Source organism: Lathamus discolor, chromosome Z, assembly GCF_037157495.1.
Source record: "Lathamus discolor isolate bLatDis1 chromosome Z, bLatDis1.hap1, whole genome shotgun sequence".
Classification (NCBI taxonomy): Eukaryota; Metazoa; Chordata; class Aves; order Psittaciformes; family Psittacidae; genus Lathamus; species Lathamus discolor.
In genome coordinates, this window is record NC_088909.1 from 35179521 (window position 1) to 35201023 (window position 21503).

At 46.7% G+C, this 21503-nt stretch overlaps 1 protein-coding gene across 4 annotated transcripts in view; it reads left to right on the plus strand.

Moving 5' to 3' along the window:
* ZFYVE16 (zinc finger FYVE-type containing 16) overlaps nucleotides 1-7855 on the plus strand; it is a 34070-nt gene extending 26215 nt beyond the window's left edge. For all 4 annotated transcript variants that reach the window (XM_065662199.1, XM_065662200.1, XM_065662202.1 and 1 more), the window contains exons 12-18: nucleotides 924-1028; nucleotides 1898-2048; nucleotides 2721-2801; nucleotides 3510-3672; nucleotides 4506-4611; nucleotides 5059-5223; nucleotides 6111-7855. In XM_065662199.1, the coding sequence (XP_065518271.1) occupies nucleotides 924-1028; nucleotides 1898-2048; nucleotides 2721-2801; nucleotides 3510-3672; nucleotides 4506-4611; nucleotides 5059-5223; nucleotides 6111-6272 (933 nt within the window). In that variant the 3' untranslated portion in view covers nucleotides 6273-7855. The remainder of the gene's footprint in view (nucleotides 1-923; nucleotides 1029-1897; nucleotides 2049-2720; nucleotides 2802-3509; nucleotides 3673-4505; nucleotides 4612-5058; nucleotides 5224-6110) is intronic.
* Nucleotides 7856-21503: the final 13648 nt, after the last annotated feature.

Consider the following 21503-nt stretch of genomic DNA (forward strand, 5'->3'; position numbering starts at 1 on the left):
AAGCCTGTACTCCTGACCAGAGACCCTCCTCTTCTGATACTTACATGGAATTTATCTTCAGCGCTGTGATGAAAAATCCTGTAAGGCTGTGGGAGGAACTGCATGTATTATTTAGGTGATCACTAAATCCTCTTCTAAGAGTGGAGACCATTAGAACAGAGCTGAAACTGCAGTCTTCGGTTCCTCTTTCCTGTTTGCCACTGTTGTTATGTCATTACATTAAGGTATCAGAGGAGTTGCACTGTCTGAAAAAGTGTGTTTCAATGGCGGAATCTTACACTTTCATTCCATGAGCCAATCTTACACTTTCATTCCATGAGCCAGCTCCCTGCCTGACTGGTGAAGTGCCAGTACCAGTGTGGCATCTTCAGACTTTAACGAATCTTAGAATTATGGAATGGCTTGGGTTGGAAGGGACCTCTGAGATCATCTAGTTGCAGTCCCCCTGACATGGGCAGGGACACCTTCCACAGGTTGCTTCCGGCAGAGACAGGAATAAAAATCAGTGCATATTCAACATGTAATCAACAAATTAAAGTTGTAGAGGACAGAGTATGGAAACTAATGTAGATGGTGGCTTCTATGCTTTGCTTTTCTGTCAGAGAAGGAAGGTGTTGAGGAGTTGTTATCTAAAACACTGTGAGATCCTAATATGTATGAAGTAGCTATAGTCTAAATAACCCATTCATAAATAGAGTTACCTTGTCAGTGGTATTGATTTGTTAATATAGTCACTAAGATACCCTTCCCATGCATTACAGTAGGAAAAAAATGATCACTAAGTCTTTAGTCACCCTTAACATCATTATTCTGAAGAGTCTTAGAGATGTGTGAAAAGTACTTTTATCTAGGTGGTATTTGTAATAAAAGGTGAGGAAATGATACCTAATTGTCAGCTAACATAAAAACTTTGTCTGTTACAGGACTTTAGAAATTACCAGTATACTTTGCATACCATAGACAACCTGTTTGTTCATGTGGAAATGGGTAGAAGCTGTGTTAAAATACCGCTAAGGAAGTACAATGAGGTGAGTAAAACCATCTTGATTAGCTTTCTGATTCTAACTGCTTTCGTCATTATTTTTCATATAAAATCAGTCAGATCTTTAACATGAGCTTTCTTTTCTTTTAGAAGGGGGCCTGTTCTTAGAGGCTGTAATGCTGGTTTTATTCTGTAATCAGTTTCTAGGCAGTTCTGCAGGTGAATTCTCCATTTGATAGCTGCTCTTTAGATTACTTTGCTATTTGCTGTGCAATAAACTCTTTGAACTTTAACCTGGTGTAAACATGTGACGGGAGAGAGAGAGAGCATGAAATGATCTGAGCACACATTTCCTTCTTCCTGGGTATGTTGAAAAGTGGATGGTGATGAGTGAAAAGTTGAGCCTTAGGGTAACTTAAATGCTGAAAATGCAACAGTACAAAATCTTTTAGTATATATTTTCATTCTTTCTTACACATTTCCTGATGGTGTTTTGCTTAAAATTTAAATTAAAAAAAAAACCAAACCAAAAACCACACAAAACCCGTAAATTTTTCTTGCCACTCTACTTTTTTCAATTTGCTTACTTTTGCTTTAACAAAAAAGCAAACCCTGAACAGTAAACTGCATAAGGTTTGATGCATATTTTAGCCTTAAGACCAACAAAATCCCTACAGCTGATACTCTGCCCAGCAGTACTCAAGACTTACTGTCTTTCTCAACTGAAGTAGTATTTTTGATCATGCTTAGTGTTTTTCCAGTTAGTCATGGCAAACTGTGTTGTTCACATGCTCTGGAATTAAGTGAATAATTCTTTGGATTTGCTTTGAGAGCTGGGTTTTTCCTATGTCTTGTAGTTAGATGAGTACTGTAAAGTGAGATTTGTCAGTTTAATGACAGATTTTGTATCAACAGGTAATGAAGGTGATACATTCTTCTAATGAGCATGTAATTAGTATTGGAGCAAGTTTTAATACTGAAGCAGATTCTCACTTGGTGTGTGTGCAGAATAACCATGGTCTCTATCACACACAAGCAATCAGTGCTACTGGACATCCCAGGAAAGGTAAGCTGTCTGGTTTGGCTTCTGAAGAAAAATCGCATTCCTAAAGCAGGAATTGACTGGTAGGGCTATACTCTTACATCTCCAGTGCCAACTTCTGTGCATCCTTGTAAGCATAGTTACTTAGAGTGTTCTTGTTTAAAGCAGACTGTGTAACTAACAATTTATGCAAAGGTTTGTAGCATGGAAATACACTTATATCATCTTTCTTTCCAGTTGCTTTTAGTACTACTGAAATGATCTAAACTTGAGGAATACCTTCTGTAAATAAATCTGAAAGTTGAGTGGCACATCCTTTTTAAAGGACAAAACCCCCTTCCATCCCACTCAAAAAAAAAAAAAAATTAAAACCATCCTACCACATTCTTCAACCATATATACAGAACTTTTATATATATATGGAACTTTTTTTGGCTTGCCTGTGTTGACTGTATGCACTCACAAAATAAGTTAGGAAAGCTGGTCTTTGTTGCCAAGATCTGATTGGAGAAAATTCATCTCTCCTTAGAGAGTTGTATTTCATATCATTCTGTCAGTAAAGGATTTCTATTAACACTGTCAGTATAGTATTACCTTTTTTCCCCACCTTTTTTAAAAAGGAATACAAGTGAAGTGTTAGTGATGACAAACTTGAGTGATACGAAATGGTACTCGCTGTGTTCCTATTTTTTCTAGTTACAGGTGCAAGTTTTGTGGTGTTTAATGGAGCCCTAAAAACATCTTCAGGATTTTTAGCTAAATCCAGTATAGTTGAAGGTAATGATTTTGTTCTATGTGGTTTCTTCTTAAGAGAACTTGAAAATAAATAAATGCGTAAATAAAAAGAGGCAGGAGTTTTGTGCAAGATCTTAAGATCTTTGTTTCTCAGTAAGATAAGCTTTTTATTTTCAGGATTTTTAGCTTTGTAGAAAATGTACTGCAAACAAATGTTGTTTAAAAAAAAAATACATCCTAGTTCACCTACTTGTTTAAAAACATAGAATCACAGACTGGTTTTGGTTGGAAGGAACCTTAAAGCTCGTCCAGTTCCAACCCCCTGCCACGGGCAGGGACACCTTCCACTAGACCAGGTTGCTCCAAGCCCTGTCTAACCTGGCCCTGAGCACTGCCAGGGATGGGGCAGCCACAGCTTTCATTGCCATATCGATGAAATAGACATATTGACACAGGAATGCAAAATCTTTGAAGATTAACCTAAGATTAATCTTCTAGCTTTAGTTATATTGCCAAGAAAGTTTTTCATTACTTCCTCTTCCAGGAGGAAGTAATTACTTCCTCTTTTATGTAATTAGTTCACACCATTTCATTCACACAATTTAGTGTGGTGGTTGTGGGATGCCATCCATTTGATGTGCATTTATTAATGAGGAGAGGGTTGGTCCCACTAGAATTTAAGCCAAGATTCTATTAAAAAGCTGTGCTACTCTTTCTGTAGATAAGTTGAAATCTCAACTGTTTTTCTAGATGGACTAATGGTACAAGTAACACCAGAAACAATGGAAAGCCTACGTCAGGCGTTAAGAGACAAGAAGGACTTTAAAATAACTTGTGGCAAAACGGATACGGGAGACATGAAAGAATATGTAGATATTTGCTGGGTAGAAAATGAAGAAAAAACGAACAAAGGGTAAATGTATTAAACATCTTAGAGAGTTCTTATGCACGGTTTTCAAATACCCACCTTTAATTTTGTGAAAAGATCTAAGGTATTTTTATTGAGAGAAAGTATTGACACTAAAATGTGAAAGGGGATAGAATGGTAAAGTACCTTCAGCCCTCTAGATGTCATTAATGGAACAATTCTGCTTGTGGTTCAGCAAAATTTATTACTGTTTTCTGTGTTTGGGAAGTTGATGGGAAAAGTGTGTGAGCCCTCAGTTTCCTTTGTAAGTCCTCTATCAGTAATCAGTTTGTGTGAGAATGCAGTTAATCCCTTTAAACTTCCTTACTAGTGGGGCGTTGGAAGCGCATAGTACTGTCCCTGGCCATTCACTGCTTGGAATGCTAGCATTCAACAAATCAAAATGAGGTATAAGGCATCTTTACTGCATGTGATTTGAATGCTTGTAGCTTTATGTAGCTTCAAACTTCAGTTATACATCACTAACTCAAAACTTGTCTCAAGTTTTTTTGCAGGCCACGAGCTTGATTTGGCATGCCTTTTTCTGTGGCTTCTCTGACCAATTGGAACAAACAGTGGCTTTACCAAAGATGTTTATAGCTTCTTAAACCTGTGAGATTAGGTCTTCATGAAGTGTTGCATCCAATTATGATAGGGTTTTTGAGGCATCTGTGTTTCCATGATGCAAGTCCTGCATTACATTTGGTTGTAAAGCCATTTAAATAGTCTTCAAGAACTATTGCTAATATGCGAAATAATAAGAATTATGTCGTATGGGTTATTAAATATAAATCATATAATGTTGTTTTAATTACTAACCATGCTGTTATCTTCCATAGAATTTTAAGCCCAGTTGATGGAAAATCAATGGAAGGAACTCAGAGTGAGAAAGTACCGCAAGGCAGAGACTTTCAAAGAGAGGGAAAAGTCATGAAGTGTACTGAAGTTAGTAAATTATGTTGTTCTTGAGCCTTTTTGCTATGTCTTTGAATAGTTTGAGTGGTAAAGTGATCACACTAAGTGATACTATAAAGAAACAAAGTTATAAGCTGTATAGTCATACTGATAGCCAGAATGCACCCCGTAGCTTTTTGATAAGGGCATCTAAAACATCTACCTAATTTTTCTCCTTTGAGAAAGATTAAAAGCATGGATAACATTATAAATAGATAATCCAGATGTTCCCCTGGTTGCGCAAGTGTTTTGAGTCAATAGATGAAATACTGGAATATTTTGCCAGCAAACAAGCATTACAGCTTGCTCTGTTCTGCATTATATGTAAATGTAATTATTCTCTTACATTTACAGATTTACATATTTTTATGTATATGTTTATATTACTTTGTAATATAACTAGGCTGCTGACTGTTCTTTTCCTTTCTGTAATTTCAGGTACACTATTTTCTAAAAAACAATAGTATCTCCAGTCCTGTTCCTCACCAGTTTACTAAGGAGATTGCTACTGCCTGCAGTACTGCTCTTTGCCCACACCTTAAAACTTTAAAAAACAACGGGATTAGTAAAATAGGCCTAAGAGTTTCTGTTGACTTGGATATGGTAATCTTTCAATTTCTATTGCAGACACTCCATTTCAATTACGTATCTTTCTTGTAAAAATACTGGGTCTCTCTCTGAATGCTTTTAGTTTTTTGCCCTTCCCCAGAACCAGACTGAGGATGAAATCTGATGATGAAATTTTGTGAGAAGCTGTCTTGATGACTAAGTTTTTTTAGGTTTTTTGAAAGGAATAATCCTGTTTCCTTATTCTGCTGAAATTCCCTTATAGCTGCTTGCAGTAAGCTGTCAGTCCTTCCCTAGTTCTAACTTTCTCTGGCACTTAACCCGCCTCCAAGGTGAGTTGAGGGAATCACAGCTAATTTTCTGGTGCTTTTCTTGAAGTATGTAGCATTTTGCCGACTTTGCTGCCTAAAATAGTTCAGTAAGGGTATCTGCACCAGGATCTATACTGCAGAAAAGGATGGGTCTGCCTGGCTGAAGGTGGTGGAGAGAGCAGGCAAGGCTACACAGTGTGGGATGCCCCTCAGAAGTAGTTCAGATCCTTTTCTTTGTCATACCTTATCTTTTTTGAGAGAGGCTGGAAATACAGCCCTGAAAATGTAGTTTTCGGTGGTATATGCTGAAATTAATCTACTGGTAACTGTGATACTAGGATATAATCAGATTGCTTTTGGACTTCAGAATGAAGCAGCATGGGACACACAACACCCTGTAGACCCTGTAGACCCTGTGGAGATGTTGCTCGTCTTTCTCTTCAAGAATTACTGGTCATGACTGACCTCAAAACCCATTCACCTGCTGGTCTTCAAATGTTATTTTGTTACTTCATGCTAGCCAAAATACTCTTTTACCAAGAAACTGCACTTTTTGTTTGTCTTATTAATACAGAAAGTGTTAATATCAACACTAATATGTTTTCCCCATAGGTTGAGTACTTAGCTGGATGCGGAGGTCACCTTCTTCCACAGAAGTATCTGAATGAATTGGACAGTGCTCTGATCCCTGTGATTCATGGTGGAATGTCAGATCCTACAAGTCTACCATTGAAAATGGAGTTAATATTTTTCATTATAGAGCATCTGGTTTGATTAGGTTGATTACAAGCAATACTCTGATTTGCTAGATCTGAACACCAAAGTTACAATGCTACAAACGCTAAAAATGTTAAAGTTCTAAACCTGTTATGTCTTAATAGATTTTCAAATTGTTTTTTAAACCCTCAAATCCTCTCTGGTTACTTTACCACAAAAGACAACTTGTTTGTAATGTTTCCTGAAGTTCTGAAAGTTTACACTTAATACATGTACAAAAGAGGGCAGGTTTTATTACCTCTTTACACAGCTGTAGCATTTACTGTGTGTAGTGTAACTTTAAGCCATACTGTCTTGCCCCTCAAGCTGAGATAAATGTATTACAGGAAATTGCTGTGGCTACACCTTATCTCTGCAGCATCTGCTTTTCCATGTGCAAGTGAGCGAAAATACTGAAGTAAAAGCTGGCACAAAGTTCTTTTCTTGCCATTTGAGATTTAAATGTGAGATGCTCTGCAGCTGACTGCAGACGTCATATGTGGGCGCCCTCTTGACAGTGGTTTGTGGCCTGCATGAGGAGGAATTTCACAGGTATGTTTATGAAGACTTCGTAGTTGAAGTCATTCACATCAGGATGTTATGCTGGTGCTTCAGGAACATACGCGCTGAATTAATATTTTTTTTTTAATAGATCAACTGATTTCTTTCTTGCATTTATAAGGATTTGCCTAACTTGAATGGATGCTATTTTTATAAATACTATTTTTTTCTTTACTCTGTGTTCAGAACTCCTGATACAATTTGACCTTTCAAGGATTACGAAAAAGAACAGATTACCCTTGAGTAATCTATATGTAGCAATAAATCAGACAAGAATTCTGCAATGTGTTTTCTGCTCGATCTACTGCGTTGCCACCTATCAGTAGCCACCTTTACTTTCAGGGAGAATAGATTTATTAAGTGTGGATTTTCATTAACGGATTGATTTTTAGTATACCTGAGGTTCTTGCATAGGATGTATTTTTGATACTGGGTCATTAAGATCTATTTACGTAGTTGTGATACTTACGTGACTTGTCCTGAGGTTCAGAGAACCGTAATGGGGTTTGGTAACTGTCACACAACTGTTCATTAAGAACAGAAACAAAAGTAAATATAAACAAGATCTATATTGTTTTCAGTAAAAATGCTGGTACAGTTTTCTAAGGAGAGTATTGAAACTTTGATGCCTTCTTGATGCTAATAAGGGGATATTTTATGTTTTTGTATCAAAAACAATTTATAACTTAACATAATCTGCTCTGCTGTTACCCGTGCTTTAAAATACTGGTTTTAGAAAGGTTCAGGGTTCACAATCTTACCCTGGAGGAAGCTGAGGCTGCAGTCAAGCTGATTAATGCAACCTCTGCAGAGAAACTGCAGCTCTGGGGAAGAGCTGAAGACCACACCAGGAACAAAACCTGTCCCAGCATGAAAAGAAGCAGCAACCAGGCAGTTGAGGAGAGGCCGGGGGTGGCCAGGCCAGGGGGACCATGTCCATCCTGAGGGGATACATAAGGCAGCTGCCTCTTGCTGCTTGCTCTGTACTAACTTCTTTCAAGTAGTGATCAATAAAGTTCGCTAAAATGCTTGATACTTTACACGTTAGTTTTGTTGTGTTGGGTTTGTTTTTAAATAATAAAGATCACTTTTGGGGGGCAGTATCCTGTCTTTGAAAGCTTTTTTCCCCAGAAGGCTACATAGAATCATAGACTGGTTTGGGTTGGAAGGGATATTGAAGCTCATTCAGTTCCAATCCCCTGCCAAAGGCTGGGACACCTTCCACTAGACCAGGTTGCTCCAAGCCCTGTCCAACCTGGCCTTAACACTGCCAGGGGTGGAGCAGCCACAGCTTCTCTGGGCAACCTGTGTGAGGCCCTCACCACTGTCATTCTATTTCTGGGCACTTTTAGGCATTCAATTTCTAGGATACACCTGCAGCATGGCTCAGTGGCCTCATTGAGCCAGCATCGCCTGGTTATCAAAGGATTGACTTATTTACAGGTGGACAGCCTGCCCAGAGAGCTTCACATAGACCTTCTTGAAAGGCACTGGCACTGAGGATGCAGCTGAAAACACTCCAGGGGCTGTGCCAGCTGCCTCTGTTTGGGGCTTGCAAATGAAAATTCAAGAGCAATTAGTCTGTTGTCTTCAGGTGTTCTGGGTTAGTTACCATTGCTTGTCAGGGAAGGGCTGGGCAGGAGCGGAAAAAGACAAATTGAATCTGGCCATGGATATCAAAGACTAGAAGACGGGCCTCTATAGTACATGGGTGACAAAAGGAAGATGGGAAAATGGGGGCCCATTCCTGAGCAGGGCAGGGGACCTGGTTACACAGGACATGAAAAAGGCTGATGTACTGAATACCTTCTGTGGTGGTGAAAATGGATCAGACGCTTACGGTATGAACAAATTCTCCAAAGCAGAAAACAGCCCGAGGCATTCACAAGATCCCTGTGTTTTTTCCTTTTTTCATTGAGCAGAGGGAGTTCCAGGTTACTCTACAGTTACAGCAGGTAGGAAACATCTTTGCAGACAATACTGTGATGTTGTAGAAAGTCCACATTTCCTACCTATTAAAGCACCTTGCAAAGATACCTCTAAGTTTCACTTTTTTGTTCCTTCTGACTCAAATTTGACATACCCTACTGAAATGGACAGGAATTATCAAGGAAAACAAGAACTATGCACATGGATTCACAAAGAAATATTGCTCTGGTTTCCTTTTTCTTTTCTCCATTTTCTTCCATCTGTTCATCTGCAACATACAAAACTTACTCGAAGGCTTCTTGCCTCGCACAACAGCCCATGAAGCTGCTCACTAAAACAAATGCTGAGGAATGTCACAACCAAGCCGATTTGTATCCAATTCTTCAGAAAAAGTGTGGGGTCCAAGACTTTTCCAAGGAAATGCAGAGGCACATTAATTTGATGCCAAGCCATCTTTCTCTCTGCTTTCTTGACAGCCTTTGTGGGAATTTTACCTGCTCCTGGCTTCAGGACAGTATGGACAATCACCATGGGACCATTTTTCCATTGCAGTGAGATTTTTTCATTCTTTTTTATGACAGGGAAACATTCAAGGTGACTGCAGAAGGCCACATTAAATCCAATGCAGATATAGACCTCGCTGCTCAGAGTAACCTGTTGCCCATTCAGGAGGAGGAAACCCAACGCAGGGACTTCACCTGACTTTTTTGTCAGTCCTTCAGAATATGGAAGAATTAATTCTACTCACCCAAATGACTGAAAGAGCTTTACACTTTTTTAAGATGGGAATGCAAATAGGGACAGTTTGATCCAGCTGGAGGCCAGGCCTCCTGAGTACAAAGCCAACAGCCTTATTAACCAGACTATACTGCTTACTTTAAAGTTGGCAGATAACAAGTAAACCAAGCCACCCGCTCTGGGATCATCCTCAAGTGTCCCTCTGCGTTCTAGCTCCAAGCACAACCTGCAGTGCTCCAGACTCTGCAGCACAATTCAGACAGTGAATCTACATCCAAGGGAGCTATCCTGGCACAATGAATGCTAGTCATAGACACATTCCCTACAACTGAGCCTTCACCATCTATTCCAGCCTGTAAATGCAATAAAAATGAACATAATCCACAAGTCAATTATATCATAAGAAGTAAAATAAAAGTGATTTAACTGTAGATCTTTTACTCAGTACAGGGGCTGTGCTTTCATTTACAAATGTTTCAAACAAATCATGCAAGTACTCTTCTTCTTCAATAGTTATGGAAGAAACCTAAACTCCCTTTTTTTGTATCTCTTTTTATCCTTAATGGAAAATTCAAGAATTTGCTCTTGAAAGAATCTGTCCTCCTGCTGCCCGAGTGTCCCGTGCCGCAATACAAGATGTGTTACCAACTGTGCTGAGTCAACCTGTGTTACTAACTCATGGCTGAGTCAAGACCTGCTGGTCAGACTAAAGGGCAAGAAGGAAATGCACAGGCAGTGGAAGCAGGGACAGGTATATCCTGGGAAGAGTGTAAGGACACTGCCCAGTTGTGCAGAGATGGGGTCAGGAAGGCAGGCCCAGGTGGATCTGGAGCTGAACTTGAAAAGGGATACAAAGAATAACTAAAAGGGCTTCTACAGGTATGTCAGTCAGAAAAGGAAGGTCAGAGAAAGTGTGCCCCCCCATTATTAGCAAGACTGGTAAACTGGTAACAGAGGACAAGAAGAAGGTTGAGGTACTCAACAACTTTTTTTGCCTCAGTCTTCACTGCCGGGCTCTGTCCCTACACCTCTTGAGTGGGTGAACTGCAAGGCAGGAACTATGGAAGCAAGGTTCCACCCACTGTAAGTGAAGGTCAGGTTTGTGACCATTTGAGGAACCTGAACATGCACAGATCTGTGGGACCTGATGAGATCTTGAGGGAATTGGCTGACGTAGCTGCCAAACAACTCTCCATGTTATCTGAGAAGTCACAGTGGTCAAGCAAGGTCCCTGGTGGCTGAAAAAAGGGCAATAGCACACCCATTTTTAAAAATTGTAGAAAGGAGGACCCTGGCAACTATCAACCTGCCAGCTCACCTCTGTAACTGGGAAAATCATGGAACAGATCCTTCTAGGAGCCATGCTAAGGCACATGGAGGGCAGAGAGGTGCCTCATGACAGCCAGCCCGGTTCCACTAAGGCAAGTCCTGCCTGACAAACCTAGCGGCCTTCTGTGATGGAGTTACTACGCCAGTGGACAAAGGAAGGACTATGGATGGCATCTATCTGGACTGGTGTAAAGCCTTGTCAGGATCCGACTGGAGAAAACCCCATTGCTGGACCCATTTCATTCATGATCCCAAGAGTGAAATTAAGAATCAAGTGAGGTCAAGTACCGTAATTGATCAGCTGGTTTATTACAGAAGACAATTATTATAAAAAAGGAAATTATTATAAAAAAGAGATAGCGATAGGAGAGATTGGGGGAAAAAAAAAGAAAAGATAGAAATGAAGAATTCAAAGTGCAGAGAGATAGTCAGCACTGCGGATCCAGCAGTGTCCCGGAGGTCTGTAGTCATCGTCCTTGGTGGTGTGAGTCCTCCAGGGTCTCTAGTTGGTATCAGAGCAGAGTGTCCCCAAGATTCCGTAGCAGTCATCGAAAATGGGTGTCCTCATGGAGGGTGTCCTTGCGGAGGTGTCCTCCCTGGCAATTAACTTTTCCTCCTTTTATTATGTGTTGGGGGGAGTACCTCTGTTCTTAATGTCACGTGAACACGCAGGCCGTATGAAAGGCAATGTGGAAGCATCAGCTCTCCCCAACGAGCAACACAAGCCAACACAGCGCCAGGTGCCAGGAGCACATTGTGGACGGTGCCAACCTGTTCAGTTCCTGTGCTTGCTGCCTGCTACAAACAGCTCACAAAGCTACAACTTTCCCAGAGCATGCATGCCCCAGCCTTCTCCCTGTTTGGAATATCCTGTGCTAGGGACTTCAGAGAAGATCAGAAACAAAAAGGTGATGTCTAAAAGGTTTTACTTTCTCCTTCTTTCTTGGACTGCCTTTAGTAATTGCTTCCTGCTCCTCAAAAGGATCATCCCAAGAACAGGCTGGATGTGTCTGAAAACACTTTACAGAAGAACACCACATACCTGCTTTTTTCTGGGATTTGGGGGCGGGTGGTGTCTGAGTGGTTGCTTTTGATTTGGTTTGTTGTTTCTTCCTTCATTTTAAATGTCCCTGAAAGATCCATTATTAGTGTTCATATCATCGATTCTACTGGTATTACCTCCTCTTCCTGTCCCTGATGTGCTGTACCTTTCCCTTTCCTCCTACCCCTCTTAGGAACACTCAATTTTACATTAAGGCTTAGGTCTTTTTGTCCCCCTACCCTGACAAAATGAACCCTACGTGATCTTCAAGCTGTTGTCTTTCTCTGATTCTACCCCAGCAGCAGCCGGAGACTTAGTGTCAGTGAAAGAGGAATTTGTTCATCTCCTTCACACCAGAGTCAATGGAGCAGTGCTGGTGCTTCTAGCATGTGGCCTGTTGTAGGGGTGGGAGAGTCTTGGGGGCTGGAGCCTTCTCTTTGGGGTCAGCAGGACGATGCAGAGGGCGGCTCTTTGGCGGATAGTGGCATGTACGTCAGGGGGTCGCCTTCTCCAGTCACAGACAATGTGACGGTATCACTACAGCCTAGGGGTGTTGGTCTTAGAATCATAGAATGGTTAGGGTTGGAAAGGACCTTAAGATCATCTAGTTGCAACCCCCCTGCCAGGGGGAAGGACACCTCCCACTAAACCATGTCACCCAAGGCTCTGACCAACCTGGCCTTGAACACCACCAGGGATGGAGCATTCACAGCTTCCCTGGGTAACCCATGCCAGTGCCTCACCACCCTCACAGCAAAAAATTTCTTCCTTATATCCAATCTAAACTTCCCCTGTTTAAGTTTTATTCCATTACCCATTGTCCTATCACTATAGTCCCTAATGAAGAGTCCCTCCCCAGCGTCCTCGCAGGCCCCCTTCTGATACTGGAAGGCTGCTATGAGGTCTGCACCATATGGTCTCCATGTCAGATACTGTCCCACACACCCTGCCACTCATGACTGTCCAGCCTTGGGGAAGATCTCTTGGTCCTCCCATATTGTCGTCTAACCCCAGACAAGAAGCAAACCTGACTCTGCTTCACTTCTGACATCAGACAAAATGGCCGCGGGTAGAACACCCTCTGTGTGTGTGCCAACATGCTGATCCCCATCACAACCAGCAGGCAGGTCCCAAGGGTACCCACAGGCCATTCAAACCCTTCAGAACTCTCAGATGACGCTGCTGTACTTGTCCCTGGGGCTGGTGCAGCTGCTGTGCCTGCCGGCTCTCCCACCACCAGCTTCTCTTTTCCTGGGTGCGGCTCCTCCTCCTCTGCCTTGCACGGAAATGCCGCGTGGGCTCCTGGGGTTCGGCGGGCGGCTGCCGGGGGACGCTCTCGGCCGCTGCGGGGCTGGGCTCGGCTCCTCCGCGGGGCTCGGCTCCTCCGCGGGGCTCGGCTCCTCCGCGGGGCTCGGCTCCTCGGCCGCCTCCTCCCGCTGCTCAGCAGCCGCCTTCCTCCCGGCCTCCGGCCCCGCTCCCGCCGCCGCCCGGTCCCCGGGGCCGCTCTCCCGGGCCGCTTCGGCCGCCGCCGGCTCCCGGGGCCGCTCCCCCTCGGCTCCCCGCAGCCTCACGAGGACGGAGGCGAGGACAAGGGCCAGGGCGATGAAGAGCAGCGGGACGGCCAGGGACAAGGCCACGGCCACGTCCGTCTCGCCCTGCTGCCGGAACCCGCCCGTATTTGCCATGAAGTACAGTGAAAAAAGAACCTTAGCCCAGGCCCCCCATCTGATAAACACTGACACTGCAAACACCAGCCCTAAGTACTGTGCTGCATTCTGAAACTCTGAGATAAAAAGAAACAACTCCGAGAGCCAATAAATCAGAACTGTGACGACTATTAATCTGATCATCTCTGTCGTTACCTCAACTCTTCGTGCCCCACATTGGGCGCCAGAAAGAACTGTCCTGGTTTAAACCCAAACCACAAAGCTCGTTCACTCACTCCCTCCCCTTCTTGCCCTCCCCCTGCTCCTGGAGGGATGGAGAGGAGAATCGAAAAGAATGAAACTCCCACGGGTTGAGATAAGAACAGTCCAATAACACAAGTCACTGCTGCTACCACCAGTAATAATAATGATAAAGGAAAAAACAAGAAGAAAGAATACAACACCTCAACACCAGCCGACCAATAACTCGCCCCACTCTGCCCAGCTGAGCACCGACTGATACCTCCTCCAACCCTGCAGTCCCCCAGCCCTTCCGGGTCACTCTCAGTTACATCCTGGGCATGACGTCTGTGGTATGGAATACCTCTTTGGCTAGTTTGGGTCAGGTGTCCTGTCTCTGCTTCCTCCCGGCCTCCCCTCTGCCCTGGCAGAGCATGAGGCTCGCAAAGTCCTTGGCCAGACCAAACATTCGAGCAGCAACTAAAAACATCAGTGTTATCAGCGCTGCTACCAGGCCAAAAAAAGCAAAACACAGCACTGGACTACCTACTAAGAAGGAGAAAAATAACTGCTATTGCTGAACCCAGGACACCTGGTCATTGCCCTCTAGGGCCTGAGAAACCCCCCATGTTCTCTCCATAGCCCGACAAGCATACTAGTAACTTTCCTCCCTTAAAGCGTTCCCTGGAGGAGAGAGAATTCTGCATTCCCTTGCCCAAGCTCCCTCCTTCTGCAGGGCAGGTGATGTTAAGTGTCTTAAGCACACTAGGTTTGCGCTGGAGGGAGATCCCCACCAGCTGTCCCAAATGCCTCTGCCGAGGAGGAAGCCTCGGCCATGGGGCAGCAGTTCCGAAGGTGATGATGCAGAGAGAATGTCACTGTCAGCTCATTGTGATGTGTGCGGAGAGCTGACAGGGAACCAAAGACCTACTGAGGAGGTCACTGCCAGTGACTGTGACCACCCTGTGGGCAGAGGGACAGTTGCCCCATGTGCAGGCAACTCACATGGCGCAATGGGGTCCTATCTCTTTTCCCAGCTGGGCACAGCAGATCCTGAGGCACCCCAGGAACCAGCGGGTGCAGATGGAGTCTTCCTCCTGGGAGAGGAAACGTTGCAGCTCAGAGCTGGACAAAGCAGCAGCTTTTCTCCCCAGCCTTATTTCTAGCAACTACCTCGGGACCAGCTTTCAGGCAGTCCAGGGAGTGCTGCTCTTTGCAGATATTTCAGGTAGGGTGAGCAGGGAGGAGCAACTGTGACATTGAGGGCCGTGAGCCATTCTGGGACACACCAGGCCCTTTGGAGCCCTGCCCCTGCTGCTGATAGCGAGTGGCCATAGTGAATGCTGAGGTCTTCTGCTGGGATTCCCCGAAAGGATGGGCTATCATGGGTGGTTAAGCACTGATGCAACCCACACTGAGTTGGGGCATGGGAAGGTGCTGGGCTGGGCCCCCCCGGCTGGGCAATGTGGAACTGGCTGCCAGGTCCTTTGGTCCCCAGGGCATTTCCTGATTTCTGGGTGTCTCTGTTACAGATTTCACCTCTTTGACGGAGGACTATGTCTGGAAGGCTGGTTCACAGAGAGGCACTGATGAGTTGGTGGAAGACCTCAATCACTGCCTGTGTGACATTCTGGAGGGTAAGAGCCATGCTGCAGGACTGCCTGGCAGCAGGCCATAGGGCTGCTTATGGAGTGGGGAGGCTGGTATCCTGGGCAGCCTAGTCCTGCTTCCGGGGAAGGGCTGGGACTTTCTGTGGCCTGGAGGAACAGTGAGAACAGCCAGGCTCTCCAGGCAAGTCAGGACCAGTGCAGGTCCTTTCTGCTCCCCACTGTGGCCAAGGAGGCACCCGCTTTCTCAGCAGCCACCACTGTGCTTCTGATGTGAACACCCGGCTCTGTGGTGCCTGGGGGCCTAGAGCAGGCTGAGAGCACCAAGCAAGTGCCAGCGCACAAGTGACCTGGGGATACTGGCACTGGAGTGTGTGAAAGACAGGGAGAGACAGAGACCCTTCCAAGCCCATTGTCTCAGGGGATGTCTTGACCCTTCTGAGCTGATTGTGAGCACATTCTGGACACCCCTTTGGCAGCATTTGTAAAGAAAAGCAAAAACAGTCCTCGAAGAGGATGAGGGGTCTAGAGCATCTCTCCTACAAGGAAAGGCTGGGGGAACTGGGCCTGTTTAGCCTACGGAAGATCCAGGGGATCTTATAGTAATGTGTCTAAAACTTCAAGGGAGGGAGCGGATTGGACAGAACTAGGCTCTTTCCAGTGGTGCCCATTGTCAGGACCAGAGGCCATGCCATGGGCACGCAGTGAAGCACAGGAGTTTCCCTCTGTAAGCTGGGAAACACTTTTTGGCTGTGAGGAGTGACTGACTGATTGCCGGGGAGCTTGAGAAATCTTCCTCCTTTGGCTCTTCCAAAGCCATCTAGCCAGCGTCCTGGGCAGCTGGCTCTGCCCCGCTTGAGAGCAGGCTTGGACCAGATGGACCCCAGAGGTCCCTTCCAGCCTCCACCATTCTGAAACTAGGTGGCAGCTCGCGGCCGTGCCTCTGTGCCGTCTGTGCAGGTAGCAGGGCTGCAGCCCCTGGGAGCCTGGGAGGCAGGCCAGGGTGGTGCTTTCCTAAGCTGTGCCGGATAGTGCACCGTCGCCTGGGTGCTCTGCTCTGAGCACGGGGCTTCCTTTGTGGCTTATGGAAGAAGGTGTCCACATGACTCTTCCCTTCCTTCCCTCTGTCCACAGACATGCTGACTCTTGGAGGTGACATCTTGAAGTTTGCTGGTATGTACTTAGGATAATGATGTCCATGGGTGTGAATTTGCAGCACGGGACTGTTGTGGCAGCTCTGCTGTTGTCCTTCAGAGGCGGCTCTGTGCAGCACCTCGAGCCATCTTCCTGGCCACTCTCATACCCCTTTGCAGCGCCCTTTCTCTAGGCTTCTCTTCCCACCCTGGGCCTGCAGTTTGGCTTTGGCAAGGGTGGTGGCTCCCCTCCCTCTGCCTCAGCTTGCAGGGCTCTGTGCTGGGGGTGAGGGCAGAGGCAGCACTGAGAGGAGGAGACCTACTAGAAGGTGAAGCCAAAGGCATTTATTGGAGGGCTGGTGAGGGACAGGGGGGCCCTGGTGACAGCACAGCTCAGGCTGCCAGGCCACAAGAGGAGGAGGAGTCCCAGTGAGTCCAGAGGTCCTCCAGGCCTATGGCCTCCCACAAGTCCATCTTTTTCAGCACGTCATCTGGTTTCTGCTGTCCCTGCCATGGAGCATAGGTCAGGGAGAGTCAGGTCTCAGCAGAGCCTTGACATTCCCTTGCTTTCCACAGGGGATGCTGTGCTGCTGCTGTGGAGAGCAAGACCCAGTGAGATGGCCAAGACCATCAGCCTTGTGGTGCACTGTAGCTGGCAGATCCAGAAGAAGTACCGGAGGCGTGACACGCTCGTGGGTCAGAAATTGCGACTTAAGATAGGTACAAGTGCTGTGCCAGGCGCAGATCTGTGGCACTCTCCTGTGCCACAGGGTGCTTCACACTGGCAGGGAATTCGGGGATCCCTGCTGGGACTAGTGCCCAAAGAAAGCATCTCATGCAAGCATTCAAGGGGGCCACCTGTAGTTGAAGACCGGGACCACTGGGTTTGTGTGCGTTCACAGTTAGAATTAAATCTGGCAAGGGATCTGAAAGACAAGAGGAAGAGCTTCTATAGGTACGGAGCAAATAAAAAGACAGACTAGGGCAACATGGGCCCTCTCCAGAAGCTGTCAGGAGAACTGGCTACCCTGGATTTGGAGAAGGCTGAGGTTCTTAATGACTTCTTTGCCTCAGCTGTCACTGGCAAATGCTCTGAGCACACCACCCAAGTCTTGGACAGCAGATGCAGGGACTGTGAGGATGAAGACCTTAGGCCCACTGTAGGAGAGGATCTGGTTCAAGATCATCCTAAGAACCCAAACGTGCACAAGTCCATGGGACCTGATGAAATCCATCCGTGGGTCCTGAAGGAGCTGGCGAATGAAGTTGCTAAGCCACTGTCCATCATATTTGAAAAATCATGGCAGTCAGGTGAAGTTTCCGACAACTGGAAAAAGGGAAATATAACCCCCATTTTCAAGAAGGGGAAAATGGATGACCCAGGGAACTACGTATCAGTCAGTCTCACCTCTGTGCCTGGCAGAATCTTGGAGCACATTCTCCTGGACAGCATGCTAAGGCACATGAAAAACAACAAGGTGCTTGGTGACAGCCAGCATGGCTTCACTAAGGGGAAATCCTGCCTGACCAAGTTGGTGGCCTTCTATGATGGGGCTACAGAACTGATGGACAGGGGTAGAGCAGTTGACGTCATCTACCTGGACTTGGGCAAAGCGTTCGACACTGTCCCGCATTACATCCTTGCCTGCAGAGAAGGACTTGGGGGTGTTGGTTGATGAGAAACTGAACATGAGCTGGCTTCAGTGAGGCACTGGAGTGGGTTGCCCAAGGAAGTTGTGAATGCTCCATCCCTGTCAGTGTTCAAGGCCAGGCTGGACGGAGTCTTGGGTGACACGGTCTAGTGCGAGATGTCCCTGCCTGTGGCAGGGGTGCTGGAACTAAGTGATCTTAAGGTCCTTTCCAGCCCTCGCTGTTCTATGGTTTTATGATTCGATGAAGCTCAACGGAAGAGCAGGTGTCAGGTTGAATATTGGGGTCTTTGAGCATCTGCTTTCTTCCAGACGCCTGCAGGAGGAAGTTATCCCTTCATTTTTCAGGTGGGGGCAGCTTTGGATCCTTTTCCTTGCTGGATTCTCCCCTGCCTTTCACAAAGAGCAAAGGGGAGCTGCATTGCTTAAGGCTGTGAGAAGGGCTTCTGCAGGCTGTAGTTTTTCTTAGAGCAGACAGCTACAACCCGTCTGCATGTCAAGGGGGTGGGCGGTGATCGGGGGCTTGGTTTGATGGGTTTCTGGGGCAGGTAACACATCCAGCACTCTCAACACAGTGTCACTGTCCACTTGGTTTGTCTATTTCTTAACACCCATTAAGGGTCCTGTGTCAGTATCCCCTTGAGAAGGATGGAGGATGCCCTCCCCCTCCATAATGAGCATCTCCCCACTGGGGTTCAGATTGGCTTCTGAACAGCTGAAATGCTGGGGGCTGTAGAGCTCTGCTTCTCCCTCTCTCTCTCCCAGGGATCTCTGCAGGGAATATGCACCACCTGAGGTTTGGAGACGAGAGGCAGCAGTACTTCTGTGTCATTGGCGAGGCCCTGGAGGACGTCTGTGAGGCTGAAAAGCTTGCGAAAGCAGGTGAAATTGTCCTCTCAGCCTCCTGCTGGGAGCTTTGTGAGAAGCACAGGCTCAGGACCAGCCATATTGCGGGCAAAACGGCTGTGAAGGTAGGTGGATGGGACAGCATCTCGAACCTTTCTGAGGACCTGGACCTGAAGGAGGGAGGTGTCAGAAGGCTGAAGAGCTGAATGTGGACAGAGTTGTAGCTGTGAAAGTGGAGAGCACCTGATGCTCTTGTCCTTCCATGTTAGGAGTAACTCTGGGCTGGGCTTGCTTGGTTCGAGGGGTCAGGAGTCACTGGAAGAGTTTTGGCCCCACCAGCAGTGTCGTCTGTGGGTCACGGAGCTGTTGACAGCTGGGGGATGCTTGGCTGCAGTCTGCTCCGCCCCAGTGTTTCTGAGGCAAGCACTGCTGTCGTGTCCAGCCAGATAGACTTCTTCTCCCCTTTTCTGGGCAGTGACAATGGAGGGCAGGATCTGTCCCCTGGGACTCCTGGAGAAGCCAGTGTCAGTGCTTTCCTTCTGTGTACCTTCAGGTTACGGGCATGAACCACATGTCTCGGTCAGAACGCCAAGCTGTTTTAGACAAGCTTCCACAGAAGGAGAAGTTCTTCTTCATGGAAAACGAATGTGAGTGCCAGATTCTCCTTGTTTTGGTTTTGCTTGGAAACATGGGGCCTGGCTGCTGCAGGGGTCAGGGATGAAGTACCGCTCCCCTCTTCCCTTCTCAGTTAGCAGCCACGCTTTTGGCCCTCTTGTGCATCAGCTGGGGCAGTTGCTGCTGCTGCCATCCCTTCCAGGGGACAGCTCTGCCCTAAGCACCTGCAGGTGGCAACACAAGCAAACGCAGGAGTCTCTCCCCTGTTGCCAGTGCTAGCCCCTGCTTTCCAACAGCTGGTAGTCCCGTCCTCCCAGCAACCATGTGTGTTTCCTCTCCGCAGATGCTCTCAGGCCTACTCTTTTCTTGAACCCTGATACTGATGTGGGAGACATCCTGAGTTACATACCAAAAGCTGCTCTCGGGAAGGTACGGCTGGGCCATTGCTGCTGGGGCTGCTTTTTCTGCAGGGCACAAGAAGTGGTGCGTTCAGAGATGGAGTTTCCATGAGAGCAAGCAAAACAAAGAAAATGCATCCTGAGATGACCATGTGGGCAAATTGGGCCAAGGAGCAGCGGTGCTGCACCACTGTATGAGTTGTCCTTCAGAGAGATGGGTGGTGGGGCAGACATTTGCACCTCTGTCTTTTCTGTGGGTATGGCTCTTCATGTTCTGTGGACGTGATGGCAGGATAAAGGGGAGATCCCAGTGAAGTCCCTAGAGCATTGCTGAGGGTCACCACTCATGTCCATAAGTGTCCCAAGATGGGGTGTTACAGGAGCACCTTTCTCACCTTTGTCATTTGTGTTCTGATTTGGTATCTGACTGCTGCAGGCTGGGCAGCCTGCTGACCATTTAAACCGAGAGGAGGATCTTCTCTTCCCCCGCTAGTACCTGCTATTGCCAAGACTCCAGCTCTCCCTTTGTACCTGGTGCGGGCAGCCCCCGGGAGAGCAAGCTTGTGACGCTGTCATGCTCTTGTCTTCCAGCTTGAAGACAGAGTGCCGCAGGACTTCCTCTCTGAGCTACGGCCAGTCACCATCCTCTTCCTCCACATGAATTTTGATACAAAGGACATAGTATCTTTCCGCAGTGTCCTCAATGAAGTCAGCAGCCTGATGCAGGAAATCATCTGTCCTCACAAGGGTGAAGTGAACAAAGTCTTCCTGTTTGACAAAGTGAGTGTGGGGTGGAATCATCTCCCCCCAACCCAAGAGGGTGGACACTGAGCAAGAGGGGAAGATTCCATCTTAGGCGTTGTGGCAAGACGTGCTGCATCTGTCCTTGGCAGGGCTGCACGTTCCTCTGTGTGTTTGGACTCCCTGGAGTAAAGCTGCCCCATGAGAGCATTCACGCCTTGCAGAGTGCTTTTCAGATCTTCAGGTCGTGCTCCAAGATCATTGGAAAAACAGGGTGAGTGTCTGGTGGGGCTGAGGGAGTGCGTGCTGCCTGGGCCAGCGTAAAGCAGAGGAAGAGTGTTGCTTCTAGCTTCCCCTCCCTTGTCCTCCCTTCCTTGTCCGGAAGGAAACAGTGCCCTGAGAGGTGGCAGGCAACGCCTGGGCTTAACCATGGGCAGCCAGGCAGAGAGTCTCCAAGCACACCCTGCTAGCCACCATGCTGGAATGAGCCCTGGTGAAGGCGAGAGCCTCCTTGGTTCTGGAAGCAGCACCTTCTGGGTGACTGGCCTATGAACAGTGATGGGGCCTAGACGCCTGATCTTACATAGCTGTCACCACAGGCAGTGACACTGTGGCACCTTCTTCCCTCCCTCTTTTCCCACTGGTCTCAGGAATGTGGTCTCAGGAGAAGTGCGCAAAAGTTCTTGGCTGTGCTCTAAGCCCTGTTCCTTGTCCCTGCTGCCTGGGTCCGTTACACCCCTGAGCGCTCTGTACCCCAAACCCCAGGCTGGCAGGG